The sequence below is a fragment of the Amphiura filiformis genome, chromosome 1 (genome assembly GCF_039555335.1).
Source record: "Amphiura filiformis chromosome 1, Afil_fr2py, whole genome shotgun sequence".
NCBI classification, from domain to species: domain Eukaryota; kingdom Metazoa; phylum Echinodermata; class Ophiuroidea; order Amphilepidida; family Amphiuridae; genus Amphiura; species Amphiura filiformis.
The window spans coordinates 4114043-4126259 of NC_092628.1; the positions used below are offsets into that span (position 1 = coordinate 4114043).

At 37.5% G+C, this 12217-nt stretch overlaps 1 protein-coding gene across 1 annotated transcript in view; it reads right to left on the reverse strand.

Moving 5' to 3' along the window:
- The window catches only part of LOC140169671 (mediator of RNA polymerase II transcription subunit 29-like), an 89949-nt gene that overhangs the window by 68383 nt on the left and 9349 nt on the right, over nt 1–12217 (reverse strand). The window contains exon 2 of the mRNA XM_072192963.1: nt 3399–3457. Coding sequence (XP_072049064.1) covers nt 3399–3457 — 59 coding nt within the window. The remainder of the gene's footprint in view (nt 1–3398; nt 3458–12217) is intronic.

Consider the following 12217-nt stretch of genomic DNA (forward strand, 5'->3'; position numbering starts at 1 on the left):
CATCATCATATAATACAAAAACAATGTTTAGAAAAGACAAGACTTTTCTTTTTCAAGGTATAAAAAATAGAGACCAGCTCTCATCTCAGTATAACTCTAATCATAAAAAAAGAAAAACAATTGTTACTGAATCTACTCCAGTTCCAACGCCCACCTCCTTCCAACATACCCAATAGACTTGAAGCTTCTCGGGGGCACTTTATCTTCAAAAATATATTCTTCAACATTGCAGTCTGAAGCCACAGTGTCAGCAGAATACAAGATTGCATTTGTTTGTGTTTGTAAGTGAACAAAAACAAACCAAAAGATCGATAAAGTCACACAAACATAACTAGTGAAGATTCATAGCTGACCCAGATACCGGACGTAGGACAAAATATCACCAATATTATGATAGTATAGGACAAACAGCATTTTAATCCCCTTCCTCCTTCCCGAATTGTTTGTTCCCAAAGATTTGTTCCTTCATCCAATGATATACTGGTATATACTTCCTTTTTTGACGGCCTTGTTCATGTTGGTACTGCGCAGATTATCTGGATAAGATCTTTAGAACAGATTTGGTCGAAAAAGACTTATATATAGTAGCAAGTACTTATATTTGTAATTTGCACTAAACTTTTACTTTAAAAAAAAAGGTTCATAGCACACCCAATAAACCAATATTGAGGTGTACCTTGATTGGTTGTTCTCTTTCAAATGGTAAGTTGTGTATTAAGGTGAACGTAGATATGTGCATATAGTGGATGAAATATCTATCTCACTTTTCAAAGGGTAAAAGTTGGTTAATACAGTTGCCTACATGGTGGCAATGATATTCTGAATTAGATACAGAGGGAGATTACAAAATATAATCAAGAAGTTTTATCTGCTTGGGATGAAGAGACTTAAAGAAAGAAACTGTAAATATTAATTTGTTCAGCAACAATGAGCTCTCAACAGTGTACCAACGATGTCTAAATAATCTTATCACGGATTCATCATAAGATATAAGATGAAAAGACGTTTGAGAAAAATGAAAAATGATCCTTCTTGACACATGACTCATGTAGTTTCATCACATCACATATCGAAACTCATCAAAACACGTATCATCAACACAGAACGGCTCCAAACTGCACAAAAGAGTTGAGAGAACTTGAAAAACATGCCACTTTCGTAGCCTCGAGCCATATGGACATGTGCAACATGAACGAACATACTGCTATGAAATATCATACCTAGTAGTATTTGATGTGACAACTTCCTGTAGGAGTTGGTCTGGAGCCACAGAAGTTAAGACGTGTGGAGCCATTTTTGGGCGGGATTCTTTTGATCGGCTCTTGTCTGTGTCCAGGCAAGGATTAATTTCATTAAGCTAAGAATAAGTTCCATTGGGATGTGTAATTATATAAATAGTCTATGACCACAATGGGCAAGCTTGCTTGTTTGTTTATACACACTAAAAGTTAAGATTCCCACACTTGTATAATTGAATTATAAAATCATGGTGGAAGTGTGAATACCCTTCATCATTTTGGTTGCGACTGCACCGTGCATAATCAAATCCCCAAATGATACCAAACTTTTTTGCGTCATTCAATTTGAAGTGAAAGAGCATTCCTAACCGCACATCCCTTATGGATGATGAAGTGAAGGTAGCATTTGCTGAGCTGTCAAGAATAAGAACCTATTTCTGATTTGGGTTTATAATTGGCCAAAACATGAACAACAGTGAAAAGTTTTAACTTCAACACTACGCTATTTATTTCGCTCACCTGGAACGTTTTCACTAGTCTGACTAGCGTCTTCAGCAGATGGTGATGCTGTGATGATATCTACATATGAATATTCACTCGTATATGAACAACAGTGTTTACTATAAAAGACCATCAGGGACACTAGTATCTCCAATTGCTTTCAACAATCTCCTCAAAACCCACCTCTTTCCCAACTTTTAGTCTCTGTGGTTTCTTGTTGCCCTCTTTTTGCTACTCTTTATAAATCCCTTGGTTATTTATTTGCATAGTACAATCCCAGTTGATTCCTTGCACTTGACTGCTTGTTACCCAAGCAATTCTGGATTGGACAAAAAAGAGTAGTTATCCTCCCAATATTTTCAGTAATCAACTATATTGATTAAGCATTTTAAGGGGAAGCATAGAGTGTCACAATTGACCATTTCTGACGCCATGTGGCGCATTTAAACCGATGCAAAATCACTTGAAATATTAACCTGGAGTATGCGTTGAAGTAAGCAATAGTGCCACAAATCACAACCTCCCAAATATTTTCAAACAGGCTCAATTAAAGGTTTGCAACCTAAAGTCCGATGTATACTCCACTTCGAGAAGCTGTGATGAAAAATTAATTAGCAGCTTCAAGCGAAGGCATTCATGTATACTTCATCAAAATATCGCCGAGTATCGCGAAGAATTGTTGCCTGCTCTGTGCTTTCATATAGAAACTTCGCTGGCCTACCCCCCAAAAGTTGAACCAAATCCAACTCTCCGCGAAGTGCTCGTAAAATTTCAGCTCAAATTACTTCGCGGCATGCGAAATCGCGATCGCGAAGTGGAGTATACATTGTACATCGGAATTTACATTGTATGCACTTGTCAAGTTATGCACTTGGCATTTGGAAGAAGAGTTGACATAAATTTTGTCCCACAGTACAGGGCCGGGCATGTGCCGGGCCTTGTTCATGAAGTTCACCAAGTCCAAGAGCCTTGAATTTGGTCAGTGACTTGAGCCGGGGGAAAAGACTGTGGTTTGTAGCAATTGCCCGGCTAGTGGGGGTCAGGACTTGGCTGGGGTTTTACACACAAATATTGCCCCATATTATAAGTCTTAGTATCCCTGTCAGTTAAAGTGCTCATTATTTAAAATAAATGCCATACTTTGGTAAAATTATCAAAAGTTTAACACCGTAGCTTTTTACATTGCCTGCATAAAACAAAGAAGCCACAAAACAGTAAAATCTTGGTGTTTCAGGGTAGGGGTATGCAACACACAGTTTATGTGTTGCGTTGTACCCAGACAAACGAGAACCTAGACCAATGACTTTGACTCGCGTAGTGAAGCCGACACTGCTTAGCAAACGAATTTGACAAGGACGCATACCGGACGCAAACAAGCAGACATGTTCGCGTCTATGGAACATGTTGCATTTGACGCGGCGATAACGGCGCAGTAATCATGCAAACAAGCGCGTCAAACATATATGCGATATTTCTTCGCGCTAGTAACCCCGTCAATCCGTCAATATCACCTTGGATACGGGGCTTCACCTCCCGCTGTGGTAAAGGATGGGCAGTAATAGGTCTAGGTGGTATGTCTATGGCGTTGTACACCCAAACCACCCTGGGGTTTATCATTTTAAATAGCAAATATACATGTACCCAAACGATCATACTTACGATGCACTGTCTATTGATGCTGAATGTAAAAACCCACATGCTGATATCTTCATCAGATTCTGTATGAAATGAGAAACAGAAGAAAAATTTAAAGTTATTAATAAATACAAAAAAGACAAGTGCTGTGAATGTGATACAATGTTCATTTTATATGCATCTGTGATAGCAACAAAGTAAAAAATGATTACGATTGGTACCAATTAATTGAATAGCCTGCTTCTTCCCAAATGCAATATTGGCTCTTCTTGAAATTACCAGAAATTATAGTTTGCACAACCTTTTCTATAAACTAGACCTGTGAAGTTCCATGTTGATGTACAGCATTCGAAATTTTGGTTGTCCGGTTGCCCGGGACAACTAAATAAGTCGCCGGACAACCAAAATTACTGATTCGGTTGTCCGCCGGACAACCATAAATCTAGCCAAAAGTCACATTTGTAGGCCTACGGACAAGCAAAAACTTAGACGGACAACCAGAAATTGTAATCTGGTTGTCCGTGGGACAACCATTTAGTTTTCCTAAAATCGAACACTGTTGATGTAGCAGTCTTATCTTCACTGGAAGCTGATGAGTAGATTGATAGTCTGTACAACATGTGCATCTCCTGGCTACATCATCTACTTTAATTTCCAAGCAAAACTTTTATCCCCTCCTTTCATGAGCATGAAAATGTCCCCATCCCAAGGCCACATGTGTCTAACGCCCCTAGGTCCACTAAATCAAGTACATGTAATTCTCATTTCTTCTTTGTTAAGTGTTCCTGAATACCGCAAGTGGTTTCCCTAGTTTGCTTTATGCTCATATTGCTTTTTGTTTCTTACATTGTATTTAGTAAACAAGTGAAACCAGACTGCTTTCAAGTTCAGGTCCTTACAACCTACAGAATAACAGGTGCAAACACACCCTCCCCCCCTCCCCCCACACACATCTTAATATTTGTAAACGGCGGCAACCGGTGACATCCAAGACGTGTCAGAGAAAACACCATACAACCAGGACATGCACACACATTAAAGTTTTAGATCCAACCGGGCCACATTAGAGAAATCACCATCCAACTGGGGACCGTCCTATGTATGTACCGGGTAACTGCGGACTCATGTTTATGCTTTATAAAAACAATACCTGCCTATACCTTTTTTTTTACTTCAGTTGTGTAAATCAACCAAAATTTTATGCAGTATACTTTTGAACACTCAAAAATGACATCTTTTATTCAAAAAAATAAAAATCTGGAAAAAACCTCATTCGGCATTCGTTTTTGAAACTGCCATGGGCTTTGAGACATAGCATTATTTTTTTAGCCTAATGTACATTTTTTTGTACAGCCTTTCTCAATTTTGGCCATAATGGCTCATCTGGAGCCTAGCCTCTACCTTCCCCCAAGTGACCTTGATAATGAGTGCACTAAATGCTTGATTGAGGCATGTTGCCCCTAAATGCTTGATTGAGGCCTGTTTGCCCTAAATTCTTCATTGAGGCCTGTTTGCCCTAAATTCTTGATTGAGGCCTGTTGCCCCTAAATACTTGATTTAGGCCTGTTGCCCCTAAATACTTGATTTAGGCCTGTTGCCTCTAGATGCTTAATTGAAGCATATTGCACCTAAATGCTTATTTGAAGCATATTGCCCCTAAATGCTTGATTGATGCATGTTGCCCCTATATGCTTGATTGAATCCTGTTTCCCCCAAATACAGAATTGAAGCATAATGACCCTAAACGCTTGATTAAAGCCTGTTGCCCCTAAATGCTTGATTGAGGCATGTTGCCTGCAAATTCTGCTTGATTGAGGTATGTTGCCCAGGGTTCTCCTTTTCTTGCACAGGAAAAATTGCTATGCAACATTTGCTTTGTATAGCAATACCCATTTTTGCATTTTTTCAAGGCAGTAGTAGCACATTACCAACATGTTTTTGTTTTGTTTTTTTGCATCCAATATTAATTACTTGAATGTTTATGGAGTCAATGTACAATGACTAATGAGACTAATGAGTTTTAATGAGTGTCAAATTAGACAGCTGCAAAAAAGATGTTTTATCATGTTTGTTTTAATTACACAAGTGAAATTAAAAACAAAATATCAATCAAGATAGTCATGAAAACAGCTTTGAATAATGTACTCTTATACTTTACAATCAAACATGCTATGACATGATTACCAACCCAAAACTTTAACTTAAAAAAATGATTATTTTTGTATTATTTTTTTATTCTATTTCTATTTCTATTTCATTTCTATTTCTTTTTTTTATTTTTATTTCTTTAAAATAAAATACAATAAAATAAAATCAGACAATGAATAAAATTGTCAAAAAAAAAGGGAAAAAAAAAATGATCCATAGAAGTTTACTATTCATTGTTTACTTTCAATAAAGTCACGCCCACTAAATAGATAGCATGATGTCATCATTTTTGGGTTGCCACATTTATTCGCACGCTACACATGGCCAAGACAACAGTGACTTTCTTAGGTTAATTTGACCCAGGAGTTGCATTCTTGTGTGTCTGTGCATCCTGGATCCCTTACTTTTTAGAAAGCAAAATTATACTTCTACGCTACTCAAATTTGTGATTCCCAATACATGTACATTGGCGAGTCTGGACTCAAGCTCGAAAAGAGGCCAACAGAACATATAAATCCAAAGCGGCCAGTTCCAAGTCAGCGATCAAGGAACACATAGACAGGAGCAAAGGACACCAGATTGACTGGGAGAACGTAAAAGTGTTAGAAAGGGAGTCCAAGGACTTCCCTCGCAGGGTCTTGGAAGCAATCCATATTAGAACTAAAAGATCCAGACTGAACCATGACAAAGGGTTGGACATCGACCCAGTCTGGGACAACCTCCTAACCCCCCGGAACCAAGGGGCGCCACAACATCTTTAAGTTTGATGTCATCAACATCTGTGACATGATCGGAGGTGTCCTAGTACTACATCACTAGCAACAACAATCTTCAGAGCAAACATCCACTGAAGACGCCGGTTGACCCAGTGAAAGCGCTCCGGTGAGTGTACCAAATTTAAGTAGCATAGAAGTATAATTTTGCTTTCTATTTACGTTACCGCTACATATGAATATACACCCTGACTTTTTGTTTTGGACCCCTAATTACAAGTAATTATTCGACCCGTTCTGCCCATTTTTTTGTCACATTCTTGAACCCCCTATACCCAAAAATCAACATTGAACGTTGACCTACTTTCAGTACGCTGTAATAACATCTAACTTTCATTCTTTACTGTGTATTTTCTTGAATTTTCCTGCTGAAAAATCAATCAACGAGCCAATACTGAGAAAACTGAGTCGCATTTTTTGCGATGTGACACAAAGTAAATTGAACCCCGATGTTGCCTCCAAATGCTTAATTGAAGCAATATCCAAAATGCTTGACTGAAGCATGTTGTCCCTAAATGCTTAATTGAGGCCTGTTGCCCCTAAATGCTTAATTGAGGCCTGTTGCCCCTAAATGCCTAATTGAGGCCTGTTGCTCCTAAATGTTTAATTGAGGCATGTTGCCCCTAAATGCTTGATTGAGGCCTATTGCCCCTAAATGCTTGATTGAGGCCTATTGCCCCTAAATGCTTAATTGAGGCCTGTTGCCCCTAAATGCTTGATTGAGGCCTGTTGCCTCTAAATGCTTACATGCATTTGAGGCCTGTTAAATATTACGGAGTTGATCCAAGAAAGTGTTCACTATAATCCCAATGTGAGTTCATTGACATTACAAATAGAAATCTAACAGCGAAATAGACGGTCTGATGAATTGCTTAAAAATGTTACCAAATGTTGCGACAAAAGCAGCGTAATAGAAAAAGATAAATTTATCGTTTCCAATATTGGCTTTAAATTACAGCCACATGTCACATGTAAATTTAGCAAGCTGATGTTCGTCTTACATACCATATATCAACACCCGCATTTTGATTCATGTCATGACTTGTATGTTCTTAAAAACGATTTCACCTGAAAACACTACATCGAGATGAAAATCAAATTAGCCTTGGGGAAAAATGTTCATTCAATGCATATATTGGTTTGTTAAATGGCTTTCAAATGGTGGTTTATGAATGCTTCAAGGGTAGAGATTGTACAACTATATAAGCCATATAGCTGCCATCTTAATGTTTGAGTTGTGCCAATGTTTTAACAGCTAATATTCTCAAATTAGGTGAAATTGCAGAGGTACAAATAGGGCTATGCCGTTAGCACTTGCAAACTGAACACATGTCTAATCAATATTGTTGCTGACTCCTGGCAGATTGCTAATACCTATCACAACGCTACATGAAATGCACTTAATAATGATCCACTTCTGGCTAGAGTTATTCGAAATTGAATTTTGCAACTATGTGTACTTAAATGTCAATGTCATCTGATCATCATAGACTGACAAACTACCTTGGTACTGTAACAAAAGTACCGCCTAATATTTTGTATTTTTCTGAAGTGTAATAAACTAGTGTTTCATTGTAGCTCATTGTTGCTTTCTAGGGTATTGTTCATGACTTTGATTACAACCTGCTTCGGGCAATGAGTATAATTCAACCTTATTCTATTAGTTTTTCTGTCTGTTAAATTTAGTGACTCAGGATCATCAGGTATGTTAATTAATCAGCTATTAATTTTTACTATTTAGAGTTCTATGTCAACAACAATGGAAAAACTTATGTTTTCTGCTGACTGTTTTGCCAGAAACCGTCTGGCTTTCTCAAAGCATTGATGATGTTATTGATCCATCTGCTTGGAGTGGCAATCTTGACCAGATGTTTATTATTTTACCAGAAGTACTCCTACAACGTTGGTCTTGAGGATTGAAAATGTGACTTAAAAGAATGTCCCCTCATCTTTGTTTGTACATAAGACTAAGAGACAACACCATCAACAAAGATGGGGGGACATTCTTTCTATGTCACTTTTTCAATCATCTACTCAAGACCAGCACTGGAGACAGCTACATGTAGATGGATCAATAGAGGCCTTGCATGTGACGTATCATCCCGTAAATATGGCAGACTATACTCAAATGCATTCAACAAAAGCATGATTGCAATCTACCGTGACAGTTCGTCTCACACACATACATGTAACCCTGCACTACGATCAAATAGGTTGATGACAACATTTGATTGAATGGACTGCACTCCTCCATAACTACGGTGAAGGACACCGGCTCAAATCCTTTGTTTGGAGCCAATCGATAATTTCATGCAGGGCCTCTATAACATCATCGACACTTTAACAAAATCAGGTAGTTTTTGGCGAAACTGTCAGAAAAACTTTTTTGTCAGCTCAGGTGTGCTGTGATTTTCATCACTTACTTTTGTATTGTTCACTTGATTCTTGTTGGTTCCTGTCGTCTTTGCCGGATTTACACGTCTGTGGACATTGGAATTGGTCATTTTTGGCTATCCAACTTTGCCTACTTCAGTGCCTACATTGTTCCCTTGCATTTTGTCTGTGTTTCACTGTCATTTTGGCAGGTTTTACACCTTTGTGAACATTGGAATTGGTCATTATTGGCTATCCAACTTTGCCTACTTCAGTGCCTACATTGTTCCCTTGCATTTTGTCTGTGTTTCACTGTCATTTTGGCAGGTTTTACACCTTTGTGAACATTGGAATTGGTCATTTTTGGCTTTCAAACTTTACCTACTTCCGTGCCTACATTTGGTGTAAAGTCCTCTTGCATTTTGTCTGTGTTTCACTGTCATTTTTGCAGGTTTTACCGGGGATTTTACACCTCTGTGGGCTTTGCAATTGGTCAAATTTGGCTATCAAACTTAACTTACTTCTATGAATTAAGGCTGGCATTTTCGGTCGGGTAAACGGGTACCCGCCTGAGATTACATTACCCGGTAGGAAATACCCTCCCGGGTACCCGAAATTCAAAAAAAAAAAAAAAAAAAAAAAAAAAAAATTTTTTTTTTTTTAAGTTTTTTTTTTCAGTTTTAGTGTCCCTGGACCTAGACCTAAATCCTAGGATCATTCATGGTTGACCTAAAAAAAAAAAAAAAAAAAAAAAAAATTCAAGATATTTTGTTATTTTTAATATGAAAATTGATAATTTGTATTCATGTCATAGTCTATTAATGATTTCAAAATGCATTCAAATTCAATACATTTTGAAATCATTAATAGACTATGACATGAATACAAATTATCAATTTTCATATAAAAAATAACAAAATATCTTGAAAATTTTTTAAATTTTTTTTTAGGTCAACCATGAATGATCCTGGCATTTAGGTCTAGGTCCAGAGACACTACAAAACCGAAAAAATAAAAAACTTGCGGCGGGTACCCGGTACAAAATTACCCGAAAATGCCAGGCCTACTATGAATGCAGTTGTTGTTTGTTGTCCCCTTTCATTTTGTCTGTGTTTGACTTGTTTCCCCCACATCAAGTTTATACCTTGCTTTTTTTTTCAGTAATACATGTAAGGTATTCTATAAATCTTCCACCTTTTGTGAAGACCTGCAAGATTGCTGTAACAGTCTACATATAATAGAGATAAAGACAGCGTGGTAAATAAGGCGGGCCCGGGGGCCCGTAGCCCGTGAAAATGAATGTGGGCCCGATGAAAATGTGCTGTGGGGGCCCGTCTGGCCCGTGAAAAAATAAATAAATAAATTTCAGCTTACTGAAAAACAGGACTGAAAATGCAAAAATCTTCCAAGACATAGTCCACACTACAGTCTACACTAATTTATAATGGAGATTCATTTTAAATGCTTATTTTTTCAAGAAATGTGTTTATTTTCCACGCTCAATTTATTCGGGCCCGCAAAAGTTAGTGAGGGCCCCAAAGATTCAAGAACAAGGGCCCAAATGGCCCGTGATCATTTTTGCTTATTTACCACACTGGATAAAGATACATACTAGTTTGCATCTACCAATAAACTCCCCGCAGCCTGCGATTGGTTAGAACTTAGAAGTGCATAAAAAAAGGTTGATTCATCTGCCTTCATCGGTGAAAAGGAATTCCAGTACATTGCAAAAAATGTTGGTACTTTTACCAGGCAAAAAGCATTTTTAGGCATTCTTTGGATGGAAAGGAAGTGTTAACTTCTGAGACTTTATTTATGTAATTTGAAGGTGCAAATATATCAGAAATTTCAATATCACGACAAATCATAACAAATCATTTCCAAATTTTGATTGACAGATGATGTCAGATGCAAACTAGTCTTTAAATTCAGTTACAGGATTATATCCCTCTTTCAGTTCCTACATGTATGTATTTGTATACAAGTATACATGTACATCATAAAAGGCAGCTACTACGTATTGTATACAGCACTGCAATATTTAGACAACATTCAGCGTATAAAATGTGTTCAGACCAGCGAGACGGCAAATCCCTACAGTGACGTTATTTCTCCCTTAAGGAAAGTCATCCTGATGAGCAACGGGTCATGCTTCTGTACTTGCCTCATAATCCCTGCGGAGTCAGTGTCCTTGTGGCTTTTCCCCTCCCTATAATCAAGGTCTGTGGCTTGTTGAAGCCAATGTACTTTGTCTAAGACAACAAACTGAACATCACATTTCAAGGTTGTTTTGGTTGTCACGTTTTGCGCAGGACTTGGGATTTTGGAATGTCCCTCCACAGATCTCATCTCACGTTTGTAAACCGGCAACCATGGGAGCTACACTGATGAATTAGAAATAAAAAATCTGGGCTGGGAGGATACATCTTGAGAATTGTGGTAAATGCAATTATTGTATTTTTGTGCAGGTGGGTATATATAATTAGCACTTTGACAAAAGAAGTAGGAAAGTCCAATAATAGCTACTGAACTCTGATTGACTATACGGAGAGCTTGTAAGAAAAAAAGCTACCCTTAAAAGCATATTACCTACTTGCTTGCCCTTTTACTGAGTTTTTCAGAAATAGTATTTCTGAAAAATGTGTGCAAATCCCTGAAGTTAACTGTGTGCATAATGGGTAGGTTTGTGGGCAATCAATTCTGAATCCAACTTAGTTTGTGAGAATCATTGCATAAGAAATGAATTATCTGATTCTCGCTGAATTTGAGACGACATTTAAAATTCCTAATAATAATTTTGATAAATTTCAAGAGGTTTTGGTCCACTGAATCACAGAATGGAGCTTTCATCATAGACCCTGGGACTTTCCCTGGACTCCAGGGTCTATGCCTTCATCAGCATGATCAGTAAAGTGTGTTCATCAGTGTTACTCAAGGTTACATAGATCTCATTTCAATCATGCATTGATGCATGCATCATAAACTTGATTGCAATTTCACTAAATTTATTATGTCATGCGCCATTACATCTTGCGGTTTTTAACCCTCTATCCATATACATACAATATTTTAATGTACATGATATTTTAAAAGTAACTCCATAAAGTTTAAATAAAAACTCAATGTTATGAATCACAAAATCAGTATCACTGAACTATACTACAAATTTCGATTGAATGAACACAGCGGCCTGACATATCACGACGATTTTTGCATACATTATTTTAACATTGCGCAATGTAAGACAGCATCAGCATGTGCGACTGTGTGGGCATAACGCTGAAGTGAATGTCAAGTCACTCGTGATTGGTTAGTATTGAAGGTTGTGCATTCGTGTTGTAGTTTGAAATGCGCGATATACGATCGCAGTTGGATCACGTACAGCTGTTAAAAGTAAAGCTGTGTTCATTATTAAATTCAATTGAAATTTCTAGTATAAATTACAAAATGCATACAATCTAGGCCTACCGGTCCATAATTTCCAAAGAGATTAGACCATAAGAATACCAACTCAAAATTGCCCTGTGTGTAACATTACATTGTAAATCC